At 39.8% G+C, this 26707-nt stretch overlaps 1 protein-coding gene across 1 annotated transcript; it reads left to right on the top strand.

Annotated features, from left to right (window-relative positions):
• Positions 1–1996: 1996 nt before the first annotated feature.
• Positions 1997–23099, top strand: pik3r3b (phosphoinositide-3-kinase, regulatory subunit 3b (gamma)). The gene is made up of 9 exons (XM_080887523.1): positions 1997–2530; positions 11175–11310; positions 12390–12488; positions 14854–15034; positions 15513–15638; positions 15755–16074; positions 16628–16702; positions 16838–17008; positions 17702–23099. Exons 1-9 carry the CDS (start codon positions 2416–2418, stop codon positions 17898–17900), a joined length of 1422 nt encoding a protein of 473 aa, XP_080743649.1. The 5' UTR covers positions 1997–2415; the 3' UTR covers positions 17901–23099.
• The last annotated feature ends 3608 nt before the right edge of the window (positions 23100–26707 follow it).

Here is a 26707-nt window from a genome sequence, read left to right as displayed (position 1 = left end):
GATTAGACCGAAAGAAAATGTTGTTTTCTCACAACACATAGCTAAGTAAGTCATACAAAATCTGTGCACACACTGTCTGACATAAAAAAGGAAGTCTTCTGTCCTGTTTTTTTTTTGTTTGTTTTTTTTTGTTTTTTTGATTTTTATTGATTAGCATTCAAATATCTCAGTGAAAACAGAACAAAGATCTACCACAAAGCAAGAAAGCATGTTTTCTGCATATGGTGTCTCTATTCTCCTCTTTTGTGTCTTCTTTCCCTCCTCTTTTGGGATTTCTGTGGTTCTCCCTGATATCACATTTGCTTTATATTGAGACAGAAAAAAAAGAGAGAGTGTGAATATTTGAATGAATCAAAACTTTTACTTAACTCCAGCTATTGGAACTATACTGGAATAAAGTAGTTCTCCATTTCTATGTTGGGTAATATTTTTGGGCTGCAAGTGTTCCAGAAACGCTCTATCACCTGTACATGCACATATAATGAGGGGTAAAACTTCACTAATGTTTGGTCTAAACACAGCATTAATACTCTGTTTCGCTTTCAGAGACCCCTTTCCCACAACATATTGCCATTCATTGTTAATATAAAAATACCAAGCATTTTTAGAATCTTAAAATATGAACAAAAGGATCCCTAGAGATTGTGCTTGAACTAATAATCATGGAAATCCATACTATCCTTCTTGGTGGGTGGGTGTTTTGGGGTGTGTGTGTGTGTGTGTGTGTGTGTGTGTGTGTGTGTGTGTGTGTGTGTGTGTGTGTGTGTGTGTGTGTGTGTGGTAATGTAATTATTACAGGCCTCATGCATGTTTGCATATCTCTAGCATTCCCTAATTCATGGTTAAGCTTCCATATTATCTGTAACTGTACTTACCTCACCATAGGAGGTTTTCTTCACATCGCAAATAGCAGTTAAACAGGCTAGTTAAACAAGCCCAGTGATCAAATAAACTAAAGCTCTATCACTGCAGCAGAAAAGACCCTTATGATGAAAAAGGGTGTACTTGCCACTATTTGGGAAAGGGAATTACCAAAAATTCAAAAAAGCTAGTGTAAAGAGACTTTAAAGGAGTTTATGAAGATGTGTGGACTTAGTCAGCTAGTACCTTTGGAGAGGACAAGCATTGTTGCCTATCCTACAAGAGGATAGTTGCTAATGTGGATACATAATCTTTAGGTATGTTATGCAAACATACAATCTCCCACATTGTAATCTCTGTTGCAATGTATTTCCATCTTATTCACACTGCTACTGACAATTTCCAAAACCATGCATAAGTGATTTTAATTTGTTTTGGGGGGGTTGTCCTTATATTTGGTGCCTGTTTGAATTAACCTCATAATGCTATAAACATGAACTAGAAACAAAACTTACTTGATATGTATATTTCACCAAGGTCATTATTTAATCTTCCTGTTTCTAGTTAATTTGCAGAAATTAATAAAGCAAGCACTGGCTCTCAGTCCTGGTTTGACTGGTAGTTATCATGCAGCATGTTATGTCATACCAAACAGCTGTCGGTGCTGTATGTACCAACCGAAGCTGGTAACATGTAGTTACACAGACTCAGGCGAAGGTTAGAAACTTAGTGGAAAACCACCGTATTTGTAACTTGCTCTTCATAGGCTGAGGTAATTTTCCTACTGGCTTTGAAATTCGGCTTCTGAGCTTGCGCAGAGCGCTTTGTCAGCGGCGTATAGAGGACAGAAACGGGCTAACCACTCTTCGAGTAATAAAGGGACGATTAATTATTCGTCAAATCGGCAGGGACGATAAAAAATTGGATTTCCTACATGGATTAGATAATGGCAATGAATAAATGAGGGATATTATTATATGTAACATTAAAGAGCAGTTTATTTACACTAAGTTTTATGTGAATATTTGGTGATATTTTTGTCCTCCCCTGCATGTCGTGTAGGAGTGGGTTTTCCCAGCCGTTGTCTGGCTCTGCCTCCGCCAGCCTCCTCCTGTCAGTGCGTTTCTTAAAATGAAACTAGCGAGACGGTGGCACCTGCGGAGGAGAGGCAGAGGGGGTTGTATGTAGAGCTGGCATCTACCTACCCACCGTTTAAAGGAAGTCTTTATGTGCATATATATGTAGACAGATAGATGCACACACATACATACAGGAGCCTTCATGAAGTTCCCCGAGTTGTTAACAATATTAACATGTCCGAGGGAGCAGTCGCAGCCCGGTGCTTGCTGTATACGTTTCGTCTATTCATTTAATCCTGAAGCAGGAATTCAGATAGAAGACTTAGAAGTAAACAGATAGATTAACATGGAGGCATATGACAGGAGCACACGATGATTGTTTCTTTTTTTCTTTTTTAAGTACGCCGGTCATTTTTACTTTGTTTAATAGCGTTTTTCTAATACAAAGACTGCCTGGTTAAGCTACAAGAAAGCAATGTATAACACAGTCTGGACGACCAAAAAAGCCGGCGAGGAAGGAGACTGGAGGGACGTGATGATGCCCTACTCCACAGAGCTGATATTTTATCTGGAAATGGACCAACCACCAGGTAAGCTTCAAGCCGGTGATAGCGGGGAAATGGTTAGTTGGACTGGAGTTAATTAGCTGGAGTGATGTGTGTTTAGGAGCTGTGTGCTTTGGTGTCTGGTGAAATTTGCAGAGAAGCTTTCAGATTTCACGTTTTGCTCCTGTTCGTACCGGTCACGCGGTTATGGCTTTGTTTTATTAGGGCTTCGCGGGCTTCTGGGCAGTCGTGATGTTTTAGGCACACTCGCTACATTTGTGACAGCGTACATAAACTTAGCGCTGTCTGTAGCTGAGAAGCAGGTAATTCGGGGACGAAGGAAATAAAATGGCAGTTTACAGCAGCAGTGACAGCGCTTTAAACGCCTTGGACTCTTTGTTTCTCGCTGTCCGGTGCACTCGCCACAGCTGATCTTTTGTACATTAAGATACAGATTTGCGTGATGACACAGTAGCTGCAGTCTCACTGTGGAGACAATAAGTCCCGTGTAGTCCGTGCACTGAAGCATCCCCACTTCTTCTCTGCGTCTGATGGCTTTGCAAGAGGCCTATGAGATGATAGAATAGGAGCCAAGGTGACTGTATCTGCTGCTTAACCCATTTTAATTTAACTGTTGGAGAATTTGGCTTATGAGACCACCGGGTAAATGTTGTACAATACCGAGATTTGGTATTATTCCGCACTTGAAGTTTGCATTAAACCATTCCGACTGAATCATTCCAAAATCAGCTGTGCCGTGAGCGGGGAAGGGGGAGAGGGGGGATGGGACAAGCAGGAAACCAAGAAAATGAATAAAACCTGGAATAAAACCGTCCTGAATATCTCCGAATAAAAACGATCTTCACTTGGACACATATAGAAGTCTTTGTGCCCTTTTCTAGCCAACTGTCACCCACAATTGAATAAGTTTCATTCATTCATTCCTCGGCAATTGTGCCAGTGTCATTCGACTCGCTCCTCTTCCTCCCTGCTTTTCTCCCCTCCTCAATGGATCATGGCGCAGATGTGGGACGTTGTGTTGTTTCCAGGAGGCGCTGTTGAATTGCCTTGTAGCTCTTTCGGGGTTTTTTTCCGTCTCCTTTCTTTTCCCTCCATGTATCTATTAAGATGCACTATACTCCGCAGCAACCTCACAGTGCCGTGTTGTGTCTATCTGTAGCATGCTGCAGAGTATTTGGGCTTAGAGCTCACTACCATTTTACCACGGGATGCTTGACTATGCAACATATTTTACGCTTGTGCTGGGTAAAAGTATTGTTTCAGCTACGTTTTCTCTTTAGACCTTGTATTTTGAAGTGCAGTCGGTAATCCTTTGTTGCTGCTGCTCAGTGCATTAGGGATGCAGATGCAAAATTCTGGCCATTTAATGGTGATTCACACATTTAACTGGCCACTGGACGGCTTTTATCGTGCCTAGTGCCATTTCTTTAGGGGTTTGTCATGGCACAAAAAATAACAGATTTTTGCTTTGCTCAGCAGACTGTTTCTATCTGACAAAATGTAGTGAACAAGAATGTTTTGGACCATAACAAACATTGTGTTGGCAATGTGAAACCTTCAGAACAGCATTTGTGTATATATGAGTGTTTTTGTAGACTGATTTGGTGTTTATAGAGGACAAATAATCCTCTGTTCCTATGCGAGTAGCTTCGCTGTTTCTGTTGGTTTTAGGTTGTACAGTACTCAGATTCTTACAGCTCTTTTGTCCAAATGAGCACATCCTGTCATTAGCTAAACCTCTAAGTCCACAGATGTTCATTACATGTGTATGTTTATTACACTGGAATTGAAATGTGAACACCTCACTGATATCTACAGTGTGTGAATTCCTGTGTGTGTACAGTGGTACTTGTGGTGTGATTAGCACAGGTGGAGTGTCACTGCCACCCCCAGGGGAGGGCAAGGCCTCCGTATCCACTGGCAACTTGGTGTGTGTGAAGCGACACTCTGTGGATGTGGGGTGAATGATGAGTCTCGTGTTTCAATGGAAAATCACCGGGACATTGTTGCCAAAGGACCATACCAGAGTGCTTTTTGCATGTCTAGGTTCATTTGCAGTACAATGCAGTGTTATACATTCCAGCTCCTCTTTCTTCTCCGTAGTTTTTATTCATGTGTACACAGAATAAAAGAAAAAGACCCCTTTGCCAAGACGACAAATCATTTTTTTCATTCATATTGTTCCTTTTCTTTATTTGTGCAGTCTGGATGCTTCCTTGCACGTGTTAAGAACAAGTTCTTCCTCCCCACTTTTACCAAGTGCTGCACATAGGGGGATTGTCTGATTGTTGTTCTCACTCTGATATTGTGGCCTCTTTACTTCATATAAAGCATAATTAGATTTCTGTCAGCTGGTGCTGTATAAATAAAATTAATTTGTTTTGTGTTGAAATGTGAGTCAGCGGAAAGATGCAAAATTGTTTTTCAAGTAAATAAATTGCAGCGTTGTCATGAAACTAAACGTCAGTATGAGGACCTGTTCTGTAATAGGACAGAGGTGTCTTCTGCTAATTTTCCACCAGTGTAACTTTCCAGGCATAGCCCAGTAGAATGTGTGGAGATGTAGAATGTCTAGCACCTATGGTTTTGTCTGCATTTTAAGCCTTTTTTGAAACTAATTCTGGTTGGAGAAGCTGGAAGCTCATTCTGGTTCCAGCTTTTCCCTGTAGGAGAAGCTGGAACAAGAATCAGTTTTCAACAAGGCTTGAATTTACTGGAAGGTTGGGTAAGTTTTGTTTTTATTCTTAGTTTAGGGTTAGTGAATGAATATACAAATTCAGTTGGCAGTCACAGTAGAAACTTGTTGATTTAGAGGTGCTGCATTGTTGTGTGTGTGATTGCGTGGTGTGATGGACTTGGTCTACCACAAGCCTACTCAACCTTCCTCCCTGCCTCCCTCATTTCTTTCTTTCTTTGAGCTTTACACGCCTTCCCTCCGGGCTGTCCTCTGATTGGATGAGGGGGCGTGCCTCCGTGCAGGGATTAGCTGGGGCATCTTCTGTCTTTTAGAATGAGCTGTGCTCCCTCTTTTCTTCAGTCTGACGGAGAGGAGAACAGGAGGAGGAGGAGGTGGTGGTAGAGGAGGGAGGAGGGGGAGTGTGTGCAAGTAAGAGAGGAGAGTGAGTGACAGAAAAAAGGGAGGAGGGAAACAGCTGAGAGAACTGGAAACATGCATCTAACAGAGAGTGTGATGGAGAACGGTAAGAGAGGGAATGAGATTTCTTGTTTTCATGTATTTCACTTTTTAGTCTCTTCAGCCTTCTTAGTTTTGCATTTTTAAATGTAACCGTAGCTTTCTTTGTATCCATGTCTACTGATTTGCATTTTTATGCTGCCCTTTCTTTAGTGTTTTTCAGCTTTTCCCCTACACACAGAGCTCCTCCTTCTCTTTTATTGCTCCTGCAGCACCCATAACTTGCAGAGGATGTGAGCGAGCACTGGCATTCATTCATTATTTTGCTCTGTGTGCATTTGTATTTTAAAACTGGGTCACAATCAGTCGTCCAAATGAAAGTCCAACAACAGAATGTCACTTAAAGCAGATTTTTTTTCTGTGGTTCTTTAAAAAGTTATAATATTTTAATATTTAGAAACAGCTTTATCAAATTTAAATTTCTGTCAATGTGTCAACTTAAATGTTAATCAGCTTTACTACATCAGAAATCTGGATCCTCTTTAGATAGTCTGAAAGACTCCATTCATCTAACAGATGCGTACACTCACACTTACCTCATCCAGATGTAGAGCTGTGAAAATAAAGCAGATTGCTTCAGAACAACACATTCATGCTTCCTGCTTTGAGTTTTTAACTGTAGGCTGTGCATTAATTCCATTGTCGTGTATGAATTCCTGTGTCGGTACACATCTGTCAAACCTCAATTTTGCTGCCCTGTTTCCCTGATCAGCTGGCGTGTGCACTCCTGAACATGCCCCAAGACCCATGTTCTCTGAGTTCTCTTTGTCTCAAGTGAATTTATCATGTGTCTGTCCACTCTGACAGTTATTGTTTAGGAGAGCTGCAGGCTTCTGTCAGCATGTACAATGACAACTGATATGGAAGTGTCTGTGCATATGTGAATGTGTGAGCACTGGTCCTTTGTTTGGTGAGGGGGAGGCTGCACCTACGGTCCCCTTTGTTCACCGTCCCTCTGGCTTCCTCTCAGGGACCTATGCAGTAGTTGTGACTAAGGGCTCAGCAGTTTCTGTTATATTGGTCATATTTTTTTAAGTCGTGTTTTTTGCAGTTTTGAACGTTTTCCAAATATGTCCATGTGGTTAAGACTGTTCTCCGATTAGTATAATTCTTCTTTATTTAGGACATAAGATCACATTTCCCACAAATTCTGATCATTGTCAGAAGGTTTGGATTTTCTACAGGTCTCTGGTCTTAATTTTTCTTATAGAACTTTGCAATCTGGAGCTTGTGTACTGCTTATTTTCTGTTGTGTCCATTGTCCTAAGAAACTACCAGATACAGTATTGGAGTAATGAGAGACTTAAAGGTGCAGAAATTGTTTTAGTCATTAATTTGGTAGAAATGCATTTTGTAGTTGGTGTATTAAGACAGAAATTCGATTATCTCATTGTAACTTCAGTGTTTGAGGTGTTCAAGTAACATATGAAAAGTGGACACACGTAATGAAGTCAAGAAAAGACTAATTTTATTGGTAATGAGATTGCCTAACTGCAGCTGTGGTGATCCTTCTGTGCTTTTTACATGCTACCCTCTGTGTGGTCCACAACTGCAAGCACACATAGACTCTGATTTTCATGCTTTTTAAAATCAGTTACTTTTTTCTGTTTTTGCGATCTATTTCACTTGTGCATGTGTTTTTCAATGTAAACATAACATGAATTTCCACCCCATCTATCCTTGGAAGTGCACACGTGTAGCATTAGTCTGTAAAGTGCTGACTGAGGGGAACAGTGCAGCTGCAGGACGACAGTTTTGGCAACACTAACCGACTGCCATGGTGACATGAGAGAGAGGAGGGAGAAGAGTTGAATAGTCAGTGAGAAGGGAACAAAGAACAGGAGAGGAAGAGAGGCTACCAGTCTCTATTTAAGTGGTCTTACAATAAAGAGTGAAGAAAAAGTTTGTAGGATGTAAACTGTTCCTACTTTTTTTTTTGTTCTTTGAAATGTAGTGTGTTAGTTTATTGGCATCCAAGCATTTGCATAGATAAGCACAAGCTGTCACTTCCCCTCTTTTGCCCCCCCCCACACACACACTTTGTAGTGAATTCTCACTACTATCATGTGACAATTAAAATATAACTCCAAAGTATTGTTTTCATTGTTTCATTGGTGGCTGTGGCTTTTTTTTTTTTTGTACTTGTCAGTTAGATATACTAGCATGTCTGTAATTAGCATCAAATCAATTATTGTGCATTTTGCTTGCTCTGCTCCCCCCAGTGGGCAAATGTTGTAGGTTTAAGTCGTCATAGCACTGGGAAAAATGTCTTCTGTTTTTCCATAGAAGATATGAATTAAACACATTAGTCACCCTCAACCTAGTGGTGAGTGATATCATTTTGAGGGTATATCACAATATTTCAAGAAAATTTGTGATGAACAATAGTTCTAATAATATTGGAAAAAATGCTGAACAACGATTGTTGCAGCATTTATAAGCCCAAGTAAATTCAGAACATACCCAATGGTTCTTTTCCAGTGAGCTGCTGTCATTGATGTAATACCTAATTTGAAGTGTGATTGTAGTCCTGCAATGTTCCAGCAGCAACCTTATTGTGGAATAGTAGTGACACAGCACCAGTCGAACCTAAGGACAAAAGTTACCTATGTAGTATTTAGCATAAACATTTTAACTATAGATTGCTTAAAAATAACAGAAATAACTTAACAATGTAACTATTTGCTGCTGTGAGTGTTAGCATTCAACGGACAGTGAGTGGTGATGTGCACGTGCACACAGAAGTCCAGGTTTTATTCAGCCCTTCCTCACATTCAAGCGTCTGTTTCTGCTGTCTGTGCGTGCGTGTCTTGTGGTAATTTGTGAGGCCACAGTGTTCCCAAATGCTGCTGACTCTTGCACGTGAGCACTCTGCAGGAGGAGCCCACTCCATTTCAGTACATTCATCAGGTTACTTTGTTTTTAAATGACACCTCCCACATCAGTACTCTGTTGAGAGCGAGAGAGAGATATTACACTGCTGGTCCTTAAATTGTGTCCAGATGTGCTTGGATACTTGCAAACTTTTGCATGTGTTTGTTTGTTTTTCGTATTATGTGTCATAGTCAGGTTAACTCTGTTTAGCATGCAGCATGGCACCAAACAGGTCTTTACAATATGCGCTGGTTTATAACATCAGTGTTCAAAAACCAAAAGCTCTGAAACTACCATCAATCCCGTTTGACTGACTGGTCAGTGTGTGAGCAGACTGTCATACTGTTTTACTTGACTTGACATGCAAGGTGAAATGTTTTCTCTATAATACATTTTTTCACACTTAGCAATCAAATATAGATTTGAATCCCAGTCTTGCATAGAAGTTGCATGTTAGCGCCACAAGTTGCAACGCAGAAGTTGAAACAGACTCAGTAATGTTAACCTTTATTTCATGCATTCAGTCTTTGTTTATTTTTTTGTTAGACTGCATGGTATTTCACAAAATCAGTTAAATATATTGACTTTTCTTCAGTTTGTATTTCCATTTGATACTTAAATTTGTTTAATGACTAAACCTTGTGAAACATTATAGATTGATCCCGTTGACCAAAGGCACTCCTGTTATGTTAGTTTTACTCAAACTGAACTAAGCTCTTTAAGTGACGTAAAAGTGAACATTTATGAGGGTGGCTGTAGCTCCTGAGGTAGAGCAGGCCATCTACTGATTGAAAGGTTGGTGATTCGATCCCTGGCTCCCCCAGTCTGCATATGTTGGGCAAGACACTAACCCCAAGTTGGTCTCCAATGCATCCATCAGAGTATGAATGTGTGTGAATGGGTGATTGTGACATGTTGTATAAAAGGCTTTGAGAGCTCTGGGAAAGTAGAAAAGTAAAAAATGTATAAGAATCGGTCCATTTATAAAGAAGCACTTAATAACAAGACAACAACCTATTTTTATAGCAAAACCTTTAAGTTATGGGTTTATACAGCTTGATTTTCATAACCGTCGAAAACCAAAACACAATGGGAAGAATGCAAGTCAGAGTTTCTGTTAGAGTTCTCAGTCAAATTTAACACTCTGATGATGCAATGACAATGGCTACAAACAAACGAGCGGAAGGACCAGAGTTCCCCATTACAAACCTAACAGGAGAATGAATTTAATGACAGGAGAAGATATGAAAACATGAGGATTTCCACATTTAACAAACCTCAGCATTCCTGCTGAGCCCCGGGAACACTCACGTGAAAGTTGACCTGCGTGTGTGGTTTCTGACATAAGGCATAATTACTATGATATATGGGCGCTTCACTTGTGATTAATAACCATACAGTCACCAGCTGCACTGCTACAGTGTTTATGTGGTGTGGTTATGAGTACAGTTCCTGTGCATCATCTGCATAAAAAGAATGTGTACATATTAAGGATTTAATCAAAAATTCAATGCGAATCTGGTGACTTTTGAACGTGGAGATGTAGGAATTTCAAATTGATACCATTGGTGGATCTTCTACAAATATCAGCTGATTTTGAATCTCACACGTCAAGTTTTTGGAAAATCTTATGAATGCAATAACTCGAACACAGTGATGTCAGATTTTGAAATTGATACAATAGGTGTGTCTACTAGGGCTACGTTCACACTGCAGGTCTTAATGCTCAATTCCGATTTTTGGATCAAATCCGATTTTTCTGTCTGCTTGTTCACACTACAAATAAAATGTGACAGTAAACGCGCTCTAGTGTGAACGCTCAAACGGCCCGCATGCGCAAAAGAAGACGTCACACACAACGCGCTCTGTTTAGACCCAGACCAAACAGTATTGTTTGACTGATGGTTTCCCAATTTTGCTTTAAGTTATAAAGTTATTTTGTTATTTACTTATGGCCTAATAATTATCCTTATTGCTGTTTAAGAGAGGAGCGGTGCTTCAAAGGATAGTTGGAAATGTCTGTCAGAATCTGCAGATTATACAGTACAAATAAAATGTTCACGTTTCTCCAACGTTACACTAACATCTACACTGGATGGCCAGGAAGGGTTCATGATGTCTTCTCCGGCGCTGATAATTGGCATCTGTCTTGTGTCAGTGACATAGAAGACGGATTTAATGCAACATGATCGTTCAAACAGCAGTCGCTTTCTAAAATATCAGATATGTATCGGATTCAGTACCACATACGAAAGTGACCCAGATCGGATTTGAAAATATCAGATTTGTGCCGTTCACACTGTCATACCATGATCGGATATGGGTCGCATAGGGTCAAAAAAAGTTGGATTTGATGCGATTTCACCTGCAGTGTGAACGTAGCCTAGGAGGCTGCGAGGTACCATACATTTTTGTGTATGGTTGTGCAAAGTAGTATTTCTAAATGATAAAGTGATCAACACTCTGTCTGCAGCTGTAGACTGATGGTTGAACTTTGCTGCAGGGCTGAGGGCAAGTTATACTGTATGCAAATATCATGTACATATGAACTGTTATACACACAGTAATTGTAATACTTGTTTGTTTTGTTTTGTTTCCTAGCCCTTCCTCCAAAGCCAACCAAGCCTCAGCAGCCCTCCTCGGTCGCAATGGCAGGGGGCAGCAGCAATGTCGCCAAGGATGGAGGAGCGGGAGGCTCCTTACAAGAGGCCGAATGGTACTGGGGTGACATATCCAGGTAGCAAACACTGTGTTACTGACAGAAAAATCAGTGAGAGCTTAACAGTGACATTGTTAGGTTACATGAAATGCAGATGTGGGAGGCTTGGCCCCTCCCCCAGCAACACAAGACCTGCACTGACAGAAACTAAAGGCGTGTTCTATGTGCAGACATGGTCAGCACATTTTAGACATCTTAAAAAAGCAAATATGGGTATTATCAGTGCTTTACCTGTTGTCAGACCACAAAATAATAGGAGTTATAGTTGGTCAGTTGTCTGACATTGATGTTTGTGTGGTTCTAAGCTACCAACATGTTAAAGAGTCTCAAAATGACCAGTAACACTTATTATTCATTAGGGTAAATATTATATTTGTCATTGTTGTCTGGTGGCTTTGAAATTAGCATTTCCTGTTTAGCATGTTGTTTAGCATCAATTGAATCTTAACTCAGAGTATCAGGTTATTATTCTTTGTTAGATATCACAGCACTGTCTGTCCATCTATGCTGCAGGAGAACTTTGACAGTGAGCTTAAAGTCTATAGCGACAGTAGGGGTAGGGCTCCAGCAGTTAAAGACTGCAGGATAGAGTAGTTTTTTTATATGCTTTATGTTATACACCATCATATTAGTAAACTATATAGTGCAATTCTATGTTTCTTTGGTTTGCTTGTTAGTTTGTTTTGTATGTCAATATATTTTGAAACTTCGATATACTCTAACCTCCAGAGATAACTGACAAGTTTATTTCTCAGCTCAGTAAATTGTCTTTACTGTTAAGGTCACTGCTTTACTTTAAGTGCAGGTTAGCTGTTCCACAAACAGTGATAACCACACCTACAGTGCAGACAGTCAGTCTGCCACTCACGTACTTATCCTCAGCTGAGACACTGCTGGCTAGGATCACCCCTCCCTGCACTGCTAATTGACGGATTGTTTACTTTGAGGTGTGTGGTTATAAAGAAAGTTCTACTCGCCTGCCACTGATGATTGAAGGCAGACTTTTCCAAATGAACACCATCTGTGCATGGATCACTCAACCAAGTCAAACACCCTTTTTTTCCTTCCTCTGTTTCTCTTTTCTATTTTGTCTTCAGGGAGGAGGTGAATGATAAGCTCAGAGACATGCCTGATGGGACTTTCCTGGTTCGGGACGCATCTACTAAGATGCAAGGCGACTACACGCTAACGCTAAGGTAAGGCCACTGCACACAGACGTTTATGTCTATATCAGAGCATCTGAATGATGTGTTTTAAACCACACAAGGATTTCTACAAACTTGAGAGTAGTGCAGCACTTCTGATCCACTTTAATGCTGTTATCCTTTAGTTAACTGCAAGAATGTAGACTTGAGATGGTTCCTATAAGTGCTTTGTAGATAATAAAGAATAATAGAGCGTTGCCTGCCTTCTGGACATATTTTAAACTTGTATTGCCATAGTCGGAGCATGCTGATGTTATTATTATTTTGTTTTTTGTTGTTTTTTAGCATTGCATAGTAATAGTGGACAATTTTAGGTTTGGGTTTTTTTTGTGGGGGGGGTTGGTCATACACTGTTCAAAAAATGAAAGGAACACTCTTTAATCAGAGTATAAGGTCAAGGCAGTTAAGCTTCTGGGAAATTGATTTGGTCATTTAAGTAGCAGAGGGGGTTGTTTGTCAATTTCAGCTGCGTTGATTTGAATGAAATTAACTACAGGGGCACTAGAGAGGCAACAATGAGGAAATGCCCAAAAAGAAGAATGGTTTTATAGGCATATTTTCCCACCTCATCTTTTCTAATCATTGTTTTTGTTTGGCTAGTGTCAGTGTGACTACTGGTAGCACAAGATGATACCAAGTCCCCTATAGAGGGTTAGGGTTAGAGTCCAACTCCTCCAGGATGACACATCATTGTGTACAATTGCTAGGTTTGCGGCCTCTCCCAACATCTTAAGAGCATGGAGGACATTAGTGTGAATGTCTCTGGCCAAACAATCAGAAATGGACTTCACTGCTTGGCACTGTGGAGTCTGAGCTGGGCTTTTCATAGATAAGAGCAGGTTCACCCTGAGTGACTGTAACATCAGCATGACTAGTTTAGTGGTGGGTCAGTGATGGTCTGAAGAGCCAAACCTAAGGAGAGATTGACAGACCTTCACTGGGTGGGCAACAGCACACTGAGTGCCGTTTGGCATCAGGATGAAATCCTCGGACCGCTTGTCCAAGCCCCCAGGACCCTGTGCTGGTGCAGTGGGTCCTGGGATCCTCCTGGTGCTGGACAACACCCAGCCTCATGTGGCAAGAGCTTGGTGGCAATTCCTGAAGGATATCATTCAATTCAGTTTTAGTTATATAGGACGAAACCACAACAGTAGCCACCTGAAGTCATTTTATAGGATGAAGGAATTGATGTCATAGTCATGCTAGCCTGACCTAAATCCAGCGTGGCTGGGTTGCACCTCAGACTGTCCAGGAGCTTAATGATGCCCTGCTCCAGATCTAGGAGGAGAGTTCCCATCCAACACCATCTGTCAACTCATTTCGGAGCATGCCCTGATGTTATCAGGCATGCATACAAGCACGTGGAAGCCATAAAAACTGGGTATCATTTTTAGTTGCTGCAAAAAAGCTGACTGCGTTATTTTGTTACTTTCATCCTCTGAAAGCTGAGAATTTTCATTTTCATCAAAGTGCATGGTATCCTTTTGTTCCCAGCAGATTACCCAGCCTATAACAGAATAGAAATTAGCGTAATTTTTTTTTCCCCCCACTGAGCTCTGATGTGTGTTTTGATGGAATAGAATACATGCTTAAAACGAATTCTCTTCTACCTCTGTGTATTTTTTGTTTTGTTTTGTTTCACTGTGTGTCCCTTGATAACTCGGACTGAATGTAATCTTAATAACTAGTTCATCTTTTGACTTTCAGACAGAAATGAATAAAACCTATTAATGATGTCAACTGACAGCAGAACAATTCATTACACTAGCATAGGATAAGTATGTTTGTTTAGGAAATACATTTTTAACTTGAATTATTTAGTATAATTCTCTGTTTAGACTTTGTTTGATTATTTCTTTTCAAACCTGGTGACATATTTTAGCCTTGTGTTTCAGTTCCACCTTCTTTCTGCTTTTACCATCAGCTGAACTTTAACATTTCAGGGTAATGGTCAATAATAAGAGTTCTAAAATAGACTCTTCTGAAGTGTGGTTTTTTTTTTTGTTTGTTTGTTTTTGTTTGGGGGTTTTTTTGTTAGGGGCAGGGTGGCAGGAAATATGAAGCCATTCTCTGATGCATAGTTTAGCAAAGAGTGTTTGGTGGCTAAGATGTGATTTTTTTTTTTTTTTTTTTTTTTTTTCTTCTTCTTCATTAACCTGACACGGGCAGGTCAGGAAAAACCAAAGATCCCGCCTTGGAGTCATACCATGCCCAGGTGTTATAGAAGCTATGGTGTATAAATATTTGTACGCCACATCTTCAAATGTTTGAAGGCGTGTATATAAATTGACAACCTGTCTGTTTTAGAATGCATTGCCTGTCTCTTTAAGCCTTTGTTTGTTATTCTGTTATTCAGGAAAGGGGGCAATAACAAGCTGATAAAGATCTACCACAGAGATGGGAAGTACGGCTTCTCTGACCCCCTGACTTTCAGCTCAGTGGTGGAGCTCATCAGCCATTACAGACATGAGTCACTGGCTCAATACAACACCAAGCTAGATGTCAAGCTCATGTACCCCATCTCCCGCTTCCAGCAGGTAAACTCCCTCCTCATAATCTTTAAACAGTATCCTCTTGAACACCACCAACAATCTTCCCTCTATACCCAATGACTTGCTCTTAGTGTTTCCACTTTAAACTGCAGCAGCAGCTACATGATACCTGCACGCTGAAATGTTGCCCTTTCGGCCGGCTCCTATGACATACTCAATTGCACGCACCAGTGATGAAAGGGCAGGTTTAGCCAGTCATTACTCAGAACTATGCAAGATTAGCCAGAATGCCCACCTGGGCTTACACCTGGGGCATTGTGGGTGGTTTATTAACGAGCCTGTTCAGGAGTCACCCTCAGTAAGGAGAACGGGGGTAATGGGAATAAGTGTGTGTGCGTGCATTTTTGTTTTTCCTTTTGGCCTTTTATTACAAATGGCTTTTGATTTTACTCTCCAGCTTTTTCCTTGTCAGTTTCTGAAAGTCACTCTGTCTCTAATGCTCCTTTCTCCGACTGACTCTCAGGACCAGCTGGTGAAGGAGGACAACATCGATGCAGTGGGGAAGAAGTTGCAGGAATACCACAATCAGTACCAGGAGAAAAGCAAAGAATATGACAGACTATATGAAGAGTATACCAAGACATCACAGGTATATTCATACTCTAGTCTAACAAATGCATTGCTTTTTTTGCATGTCTGTTTTTTGTTTGTTTGTTTGTTTTTTGGGGCTTTTTTTGTGTGTCAACTATTCATCTTGTCCTGCAGGAGATCCAGATGAAGCGAACAGCTATTGAAGCCTTCAATGAAACCATCAAGATTTTCGAGGAGCAATGCCACACGCAGGAGCGCTACAGCAAGGACTACATTGAGCGTTTTAGGCGTGAGAGCAATGATAAAGAGATTGAGCGCATCATGATGAACTATGAAAAGCTTAAATCTCGCCTCGGAGAGATCCACGACAGCAAGGTGCGGCTGGAGCAGGACCTAAAGACGCAAGCCATGGACAACCGGGAGACAGACAAAAAGATGAACAGCCTAAAGCCTGATCTCATACAGCTCCGCAAAATCAGGGATCAGTATCTAGTGTAAGCATACAAAGACGAGAGAAAAACATGAGCAATGGCATTAGTACAGAAAGCAGGTCAAAGCAGGTCAGCATTAAAAACCTACTGACCTGGAACAGGATCCTGTTTTCATGTGTTTATATTGTTCATGCTGTACATCTGTGGGGTAGCTACACACACTTGAAAGTCAAATGGGGAGTTATTAGATGTGGTCAAAAAAACTCAAACATCAGTGGAATCATTTCCAATGAAATAATTGTTTTTTTTATTGATTGTCATATGGACATCAAAGAAAATCTGACTCATCATAGTTCTAGAGCCAAAAGCACATCAAGTGGCTCAATCAGAAACTTGCTTTAGTTTAGGGAAGGTCCAGTTCAACTCGATATCAGAGCGCCTGCTTTATTTCCAGGAACAAGTTAAGCAGTTTCTCAGCAGAACATCCCAAATTATTCTGTGAGGACATTTGCCAATTTCAGTCTTGTGCCGGTTCACTCTAACATAAACAAATTTCAAAGTTTCAAACCGATTCCTAGCAGTAACAATGCTTCTCTCTCTCTCTACTTCTCTTTAGCTGGCTCAATCATAAAGGAGTTCGTCAGAAACGAATTAATGATTGGCTGGGAATCAAGAATGAGAACACAGACGAGTGAGTCTCTACTTGCTTTGCTGCAACCCAAACACTGTTACTTTACTTACTTAGAGCAACTGTTAATTTAAAGAGCAGAATATATTATTTCTTTGGTGCAATTTCTCAATGTATTGCATATGTATGTGGTTGCAGAGGTTACTTTGTGAGTGAGGAAGATGAGAACTTGCCTCACTATGATGAGAAGAACTGGTTTGTGGGGGATCTGAACAGGACACAGGCAGAGGAGCTGCTCCTGGGGAAGCCAGATGGAGCTTTTCTTATCCGAGAAAGCAGCAAAAAAGGGTGCTATGCCTGCTCTGTAGTGTGAGTACATGCAACACATGACTGAAGTGATGTGCGTCTTACTTTACATACCCATACTTTATGAAGTCAAGAGTGACATTTTTGTCCTCCTTGTTTGTACACAAGGACAAAATGTTGGGACACCTTTCAAAATATTGCACATTGAGACGAACACCAGTGCCAACAACAACATTAGGCATTTGTATTATATACATAAAAAGTTGTTAAAATAGAATCAAAGTTACAAAAAAGCTACAACTTTTAATTGTATTTACTCTCAGGCTTTTCAATAGCACCATGCTTTTGCAGTACATCTTTAAGCCACGAAATATTTGAAAGCTTCAGAAAAGAAGCTGATTATTTTATTGAAGATGATGGTAGGGCTTTTTTAAGTCTGCAGCACACTGTGATTCACAGTGTGCGTTTGAGGGAACCGAAAAAACATTTTTGGACACAAAACTGTGGTAGAGGTGGGCGATATGAGGAAAATGTAATGCACAATATTTTTTAGCTATATTGCGATACACGATATACATTGTGATATGTCTTGACCCCCATTGGTACTGTGGGCAAAGTGTGCCGCGTAGAGTTTACTTTAGTAGTAGAACAAAGCTAGCTGGAAGAAACTGGAAATGCAGAAAGAAAGCATTGAATGACAAATTTTTAACCTTAAAACAGTCTTAACTAAAGTACCTCTCCTGTGTGTCTCCTAAGTGTGGAAGGGGAGGTGAAGCACTGTGTCATCTACAGTACACCACGTGGCTTTGGCTTTGCTGAGCCATACAACCTCTACAGCAGCCTGAAGGACCTGGTGCTCCACTACCACCAGACTTCCCTGGTGCAGCACAATGACTCACTCAATGTGCGCCTTGCCTACCCTGTCTACGCACAGATGCCCTCTGGACGAAGATGAACCCCAACCAACGATGCTAAACAACTACCCCCAGAAGGACAACACATTTTACAGTCTTCAGGATAAAGGAGAAAAGGGGGTGTTATGAAGCTTAATGGGTGGTGGTGGTATTGGTTGAATTACAAAACAACCCTGTGTCCAGACCTGATGAACATCGATACAATTTTAACATTTGCTGCAACACACACATCAGCCACCTTGGAGTTATATATTTTTACAAGAACAATTTTGGAGGGCATTCTTTCTAAAGACTGCTTGATTTGCACAAGGAAGTTTTAAATGTTTGTGAATGTGAAAACAAAAGTGACCGAAGGAAGGAAATGGAGTAGGAGACGTCAGAGTTTCAGGTTGATCCCGCTGCTACCTAAACTCCAGCTCAGACTTTATACCAGAAACTCTAAAGTACAAGAATGACAACAAAACATTCCCATCAGACTTTTTCTGTGTTCCCATCATTTTTTCCTCCCTTTTCTTTTCATCAGATGGTGTAACTTTGAAATATATTTTTGGAGATTTTTTTTTTTTTTTTTTTTTAAGAGGTTTCCTTTTTGTTTTCACTTACTTTGAAATGATGTCAAGTGTCTGTTCTCTGTCCCTCGCCATACAAAAATATAAAACGATGTAGCATAAAAGACAAAGCACTAGGTGCTATAGAGAGAGTAGACTGCTGCTGCTGAGGGATCTGGGGGGAGGGAGGTGCACAAGTGACACAGAAGTTTTTTGTTTTTTGTCTCAAAGACTGAAGCCTTGCTTGTATAAACTAATTATTTTGTTTTTATTATTGTTTTTTTTAACATTGCTTTTTATTATAGTCCTGTGAAAAAGTATTTGTACCACCCTTTTTCTTGGGGGGGACACAACATGTCACACGTCACACTTAAATGTTTCAGATTATCAAACAAATATTACTAAATATCCAAGTAAGTGCAAAATGAAGTTCATTTATTAAAGGAAAAAAACAATTATAACCTACACGTCTCTATGTAAAAGAGAAAAGGAATTGCCCTCCACCCTTGATAATTCATGAGTTTACTGCCAGATATGGAAGTTGTGAATTAAAGTATATTAGAAAAAATAAAAGCGAAACTTCATGCTACAATCTAAAGAAACTTGAACAGATGAAAAACAAAGTCATTGACGTCTGTCTGTCTGGAAAGGGCTACAAAGATATTTCTATGGGAATCCAGCGAACCATGGTGAAAGGTTGGAATAGTGAACCTTCTCATGAGTAGCCATCCTGCCAAAATTACTCCAAGAGCACATCAACGACTTATTCAGGGGTTCATAAAAGAACTGCATGTAAACAACTACAGACGTCACTTGCCTCAGTTCAGGTCAGCATGCATGATTCACCAATAAGACAGGGCAAAAATGGCATCTATGGGCACGATCCAGGCCAGGAAGGTTTGGATAGCTGCTTTTTGTCCTTAAAAATTGAAATATTTTAGAACCTGCATTTTGTATTTCCTCAGGCTGTCCTTATCTAAGATTAAAACTCGAGGCTCTGAAACATGAAAGCGTGACAAATGTGTTTTTGAAAGAAGAAAAAAATCAGGAATGGGAAGAATACTTTTTCACACCACAGTATGTGTAAATGGTAACAAATCACAACCAGAGACCAAAGTTGGTGTGAAGGGGGAGGATAAAGCATCTGTTGGGTTTTTCTTTCTTTATTTAATTTTCCCATCTTTGGTGAATGCAAATGGGTGAAGATAAGCAATGATGTGTTTAAGGCCACACATAAAAATGAGTTTCAGGCCGTGTGCTTTAGCGACAAATATACTTCTTTTTTTTTTTTTTTTTTATAAACCAAAGGGTACATGAACCCCACAACCTTCAAAGCACTCAAACAAGCTTCATTTGTAATCTCAGCGCTTACAAAATTTTGGCTGTGTACGCCAAAGTGGATGAGTCAAAGGAGGTGTAATTAGCAGCTAAAGCTACATGGCATCTTTTGGCTAATTTCAAAACCCCCAAAATTTCTTTCTCCTCCTGAGACAAACTGACAGCTGAAATTAATGGGAACATTTTTGCTTAGTTTCCTCCAAGCGCTTTCTTTTTTTTTTTTTCATGCATCAGTATAAAGGTTAACCGAAATCATCTGGCCTAGCTGCTTACAAACTGTGATAATGGTGACACTAAATCCACAGCACATTAGTGTGAATTTACCCTATGCAAAAATGATTTCATTTGCATTACCTGTCATAAATTTGTGCCAATTTGCTTCTTTGATTTTATCTTTCTATATAATTGGGACGTGAAAATTTCACTTTGAATTTGGTCTGAAGAAAACATAAGGCACATTAAGGTAAACTGGTAAAGGGTTCCTTTTCCAGCCTTTGAAAGGCTAAGCTTGGTGAAAAATGTTGCCATAAAAGCCGAAACCCATTTTATGTGTGGTTTAAACAAAGAAAAGAGCTAATGCAATGTGACTGCAGGCTGAAAAACTGGGGTGTTTTTGTTTGAACGCCTTCAGAAAAAATAAGCTTTTACTAAATGTTTATGTATAAGGAGCACAGGCACACAAAGTCCATGTCCTGAGCTGAAGATACAGGCTTTAGAAGAAAATCTGAAAACTTGAAAGAACGTGCAATCTAGCTTTGTGTTTAATGTAGTTCAGCAGTTAGTGTAAGATGCACTAAAGTTGGAGATAATCACAGTTAAGCTGTTGGAGTGAAATTCCCTTTCTGTCTGATTGCTGATAGTGTTTGGCTTTTATTTGAACCCAAACGACATGCTCTCTGCGTGACTTTCTAACCAGTGGATCCATTTTCTGTCAACGACTCGATAAAAAGAAAAATATCTTCAAACACTGAGAGCTACAATACACGACCAAGTTAGATTCTATTCCCCCCAGAAAATGAATACACAGCACAGTAAAGCATCTTCTCATAGTGATCAAGTTGACTTATCGCTGCCTGACTGATAATATGGAGCTTTTAAAAGGTCGTAATGAAATCAAAGGTTATGAGAATGCTTAAGAAAAAGCAGAGATGTGATTCTCAACTCACTCTAATCCTCGTCTTAAAACTAATCACACTGGTTAGGCATTAGCCTTTTTTTTTAAACTGGAAAGAGCATCTAATAATAAAAAAAAAAGTTAGATAAAGCACCCCTCTCTCTTATTGTCATCTTTAAGATTTTCCCAGTTTTGATAAGCTTGGCCACAAACGCACAGAGAGAAAGTGTCCAGTTTTAGAAAGAGTGCTATTGTTTGGAAAGTGCAAAGGAATCATTGTGAAGAAATCATAAAGCCTTGTTTGTGCCCACTGTGTGTTTATCTCCAGTCATCTCTATGTCTTCTACAACCTATTGGAGTCTGCTCACTGTTATCTACCATAACCCTCCCTCCATTACAGCCCACTAGTCTGCTGACAATAGGTAGATGAACTGGGAGAAGTGAGGTTTGTGGAGCTGAAAGCCATGGGTAGTGAAAGTTTCTCTTTCTTCTTTGTAAACTACAGGATGAATCGGTGTGGCAGTATTAAATCTAAATTGACCTGTTCTAAGGCTTATCAAGAAGGTGTAAACCTGCTTCAGTAAATCTCTTAAGACTGCAAGTCTGTTTAGTTTCCACACAAATTCACAAGTAGTCCTAATAGAATAAAATGGAAGTGTATATAGAACTCACTTCTCTAGACCTGTAGAAGTGTAGCTCAAAAGTTACACAAAAACTGGCTCAACTGCTAAATCGTATGTCATGTCTGACAGACCACTTCAAAAAATTGGTGCCAAATTTACTTGATCTATCAGCCCGAGTTTTCCAGTTCAGTTAAGAATAGCAGCCATAAGTAGAAACCCAACGTAACTTTTGCAGCATGAAGAATTTAGGGAGATTAGCTGTGTCCTGTTTCAGGGGCTTCTTGTAATATACAAGTTTTAAGACACTGCTGCAGTGGGAAGGAGTTTCTCAGGCTTATATGTGCGTTTCTGTAGATCTTTGGATTGTTGGGCTTCCAGTTCTATTGCAAACTATGTATTTTGCAGTTTTGCAACTGTATCAATTTAATGAGATTTTAGATTTTTTTTTAATTTTATTTTTTTGCATCTTATTGTTTTTGTTTGGTATCAGTGTTTTTGTTTACTGTCCGTAAGTATACACAAGCTAATTTTCTAATCTTATTATGGCCATATTGTGAGAATTTACAATGACACTGTGGTGAATCATCTGCAAATGCTTTTTTGCAGAGGTGCAGGTTTAGCCTTCCCTTTTTCAAATGAGCCTCTGAACTGGACACGGCCTCAGAGCTTTGCTTTCTTGGATTAAGTCACAGGTTATCTTTGCTTTTTCATGGGGTTTGTCAGTATAATCTTGAATGTACAGCGAGGTTGGTCCAGTGTGTTTTTTTTAATCCGAAGCACCTCAGTCACGTTTATCTAAAATCAACACATACTATTGCTAACTCTCAAGGTGCTATCGGGAATGCAGGCCCATTTAATTCGGACGACTTTTTTGATCATAGTTTCTGGTCATTAACCCTCAGGTCTTTTTTCCAAGTTTACCGTAGAAGCTACCACACAACAAAGCCAGCGTTTTGAGGGGAAAAAATCAGGTTAAATCAGGGTTTTTGTGCATGGATACTTCAGTCACTCATCAATTAATGTAGGCCCATGACATTGACTTTTTAAAATGTCCTACCTTTAACAGTCTTGTACGTCATCGGTTCCCATAATTAGATGCAGCATCGTCACCAAATGGATGTCATGGTCTTTCTTTCCCCTCAGTCAACATACGGTCTAGGTTTTTGTTTCTTTAGTTTTTTTCCCTGTTACCATTCTTTTGTGTTTTGCATAGGGAACTCAAACATCCCTAAGTCTATTACTTGAACTGTATTGCATTGCTCACTGTTGAATGTCTTTATATAAAATGATACATTTATTAAAGAAAAAATTTAAAAAGCAAATAGTTCCCTTTTGTTTTCTGGTGAGCAGGGATGAGGTTTGTAGTGTATGTACAGTATTTGTTACAGGCAAATGTAGAGCTACTTTGGGAGGGAAGAAGGTGCCATTTGAAACTTTTCTCAGATGTGTTTCGATTGTCACATAGGGCTTGACTGAAATTGCACACATTTACTGGTGATGTCTGCATATGCATCCAGAGTCACATTTACAGAGCTGTCATATATATGATATATCTTTATATGTATATAGAACTTAAAGGAGTTACAGTTTGAAGGGTTGTTTTAGTTGCCGTTTGACCATCCCCCCCCCCCCCCCCCCCCCCCCCACCCTTCAAAACACATTAACGCCAAAGATTTAAGTTCTTGATGTTTGTTGATGATTGGAAAATGAATGTTTCAGTAATAGAAACAATTTTTTACGTCCATTGAAATGATGGTATCACGACTCACAAAATAAAATCATAGTGTGAATGACCATCCCATACTGCTTGGTGAGATTGTTGGATTGTCCATCAGTTCAGTTCTTGTGAGTCGAAACGTGTCTTTTTGTTTGTTTGTTTGTTTTTGTGGCATATCAGGAAAGATCCATCTTTAGTCCATGTTCATTGATCTTCCGATTGTAAATGAATCAAAATTATTGTAATCTGTGTTTGCCAGTTTATGAAGTTCAGTCTTGTTTGAAGTTTTTTTTCTTTCTTTATTTGGAAAGTGTCCTGCAGAAATCCAGAACAAATGTTCCTAATGGAACACAAGAAATTGATCCCAAAAAGACCGAACTCATGAAATTTACTTTTTAGCACTACAAGCATTTGACTTAACTTAAGAGTGGGATGTCTTGTCTCGCTATAACCCCTCCCCTGGCCACCGTCCAGATGTCTTTTTTTTTTTTTTAAACATCACAAATAATTAAATTATTTCTGCAGGATTGTTCTCACTTTTTGTATCACTAAACAATTACATGCAATATTCCCTTTTTTGTCAGTCAGGGGTTCACGATGGAAGGAAATGTATTTGTGCAGTTACAGACCCAAAATACAGGCCTTTCTGTACACCTGGGGTTACAGTGACATCAGTTATGAGGGTTAATGGGACAAACCAAATATTGTCAAGTTTACTTTTAATGACTGTTTGGTTGAGTTTACTTCAGAAAACTCAGCATCAACTTATACAACTCCAGGGAACAGATTTTAAGATCACCTCTCAGAAAAGGAAGGTACATTTTGATTCTAACAAAGGTGCAGGCTCAGTAACAAAAAGGAACAATAACTCCACTGTTACCTTTTTCTGAGTGTTTATACTCACTATCATTGCAGGACTGTTAAAATAGCAACTGTCTATTATTCCTCTACTACTATTATTAATACCACTAGTACTGCTACTACTCATCCTTAAGCAGTTCTGCAAAGTTTTATTTGCAGCCAGGTTTTAATATGTTTTGTTCTTACAGAGGAGTTGTGTTGTCTTCTGACGAATGCTTATCTGATCACAGCGCCCAGCACAGCTTTGGGGAGTATCAGTTTCTTTAAAAAGAAAAAAAAAACTTGAAAAAAAACTTTAAAAAAAATCAGTTTTCAAAAAAGGTTATACAACATCCCCTCCTCCCTTCTATGCCTTTTACCCCTTTTTGGCATACGTACAGATCCAGCATGCATATTTGGTACTATTGACTGTTTTCTCTTGTGTGTAAAAGAAAAATGGTTTAAAAAGATGTCTTTAAAATCGAATGTTATTTGTCTGTTTATGGTGTATTGAGATCTGAATTTAATATAGCAAATTTAACATCACTGCTTACAGCTGTAACAAGTTATAGTCCTTTTGTGTTGGTTGTTTAATGGTATAACAAAACTGAGAAAGAGAACCAAAAATGTATGCCAACCATTGGTACATCACATGAATAAATAATAAGCTTTGAGTATTTTCAGTCCAAATTACAGCATTAACTATAGCCCAGTGTTCTTTTACAATAAATGATCAAAGATTTAAAACATCCAGTATGTGTCATTCATAAGAATTTTGCACAATAAACAATAAAAGAAAAAATGACAAAGTGCTGATTTACATAACATCAGAGAACCACAAACTTGTACCTTGACTGAATGAAATCTCTCCCATTCAGTATTTTCGGTTGACTCAAGCTGGTCTCTTTCTCAGCGTTACCCTCAGCCATACCTGCTTTTGGCTTCTCTTGGTATTCTCTTTGAAATGGTTTTTGGTCCTTCACCATTACACTACTTTCTTGTGTCCGTTGGAAGAGTTTGTTGAGTTGTTTATGAGCCGTTTGTTTTATGAGCAAAACCCACGTATGATTATCAGTGGAGTTACAACATATTTGATTCTCTTGCAGAATAAAGGAAATATTTTGTTCACTTACAAATATGTGATTGTCTTTTTTGTAAATGCTTCCATCTCAGGGTGTACTCTCACTAGGTGGTTTGTAATGTGCCTGCGCATACCCCAAAATTCATTTGATTAGTGTGATCACTACATGCCATATCTAGTTCAGTTTGACCCTTGCACATAACACGTGCAATGCGGCCAGTGTCATTGCTAGTCATGGATTTGCAACCCTTACTCAATAATAGCTACCTCTGTAAAAGTTGTTTTAAGTAATTAAGACGGAGACACCTTTCCTAATATATCATCCAGATGATACCGCAGCCACCCGAGCCGGGTTGCCTAACAGTTCATATTGGCTTCATCAGGTCATGGCATCCAGTTCGCACTGGAACAGTTTACAGTCAAGTGTGAAGTGGCAGGAATGAGAATCAGCACCTCAAAGTCTCAGCCGGAAAAGGGTGGAGTGCCCACTCTGGGTCGGGGACAAGTTGCTACTCCCAAGTGGAGGAGTTCCCAGGAGCAGGACACTGACAGATGGATTAGGACTGCAGCTGCAGTTATGTTTTTGCACAGTTTATGTTTTGGTAAAAGGGGACCTGAGCATAAAAGTGAAGCTCTCAGTTTACCATGTGATCTACGTCCCTTCCCTCACCTATGGTCATGAGCTCTGGGTAGTCATCAAAAGAACAGGTTCACAGCAGACATGAGCTTTCTCAGAAGGGTGGCTTGCCTCTCCCTTCAAGATAGGGTGAGGGGCTCAGAGTAAAGCCGCTACTCCTCCGCATCAAAAGGAGCCACTTGAGGTGGTTTGGGCATCTGACAGGATGCCTTCAGGATGAGGTAGTCCGGGCATGTCCTACCAGAAGGAGGCACAGGTCGTGCTGGAGAAATTATAACTCCCTGCTGGCCAGAGAACACCTTGGTGTTCCCCCAGAAAAGCTGGAGGAGGTTGTCTAGGGAGGAGGTCTGCGCTTCTCTCCTAAGGCTGCTGCCCCTGCAACCTCGCCTCAGAGAAGCTAAATAAAATAAATGGATGGATGCCATGTTGCTCCTCTGCCTAGGAAACCTACTCTGAAAAAGGACTAAACCTTCTCCAGCTTAAAAACTAATCAGTTACCGTTCTTTCCATAACTTTACACAGTATATCTTGGCCTGTAAGACCATGCAAGCAATCCAGCCTCCTCTGATTTTAGTGCTTTAATGAGTATTGCTTGCTTCTATGAACTGGGGAGAAATCTCTCTTTCCATATATTATTCATAAAAACCAATATTTAGTCCAACACTGGTTCAATTATAATCTCTTCAGATAATAATTATTAATGCCATGTTTTCCAGGGGCTGGCTTCCTTGCTTTTTTAAATAGCCCTTTTCATTTCTTCTAGCGATATTATAGTTTATATATGTGTTCTCTTAGTGTTTCTTTTCTTTTTCTTAGTTATTCCTCACCCATGTTACCACCTCTGAGAGCAGATTTAAATTTATTGTTAAATAGTTTTGTACCCCCTAAGTATGGAATTGTGTGGACTGCAACAAAGACTCTCTGACACCAGCTGGTGTTGGTTCTGCCCA

The sequence above is a fragment of the Rhamphochromis sp. 'chilingali' genome (assembly GCF_963969265.1).
Source record: "Rhamphochromis sp. 'chilingali' genome assembly, chromosome: 7".
NCBI lineage: Eukaryota > Metazoa > Chordata > Actinopteri > Cichliformes > Cichlidae > Rhamphochromis > Rhamphochromis sp. 'chilingali'.
Note: the sequence above shows the minus strand (reverse complement) of the source record. Positions and strands in the feature narration are given on the sequence as shown.

Coding starts and splice junctions, on each gene's coding strand:
- pik3r3b (XM_080887523.1), top strand. CDS start 2,416: ATGTATAACACAGTCTGGACGACCAAAAAAGCCGGCGAGGAAGGAGAC. Junction 16,075..16,627: donor ATCAGGGATCAGTATCTAGT/GTAAGCATACAA, acceptor ACTTCTCTTTAG/CTGGCTCAATCATAAAGGAG. Junction 16,703..16,837: donor AAGAATGAGAACACAGACGA/GTGAGTCTCTAC, acceptor ATGTGGTTGCAG/AGGTTACTTTGTGAGTGAGG.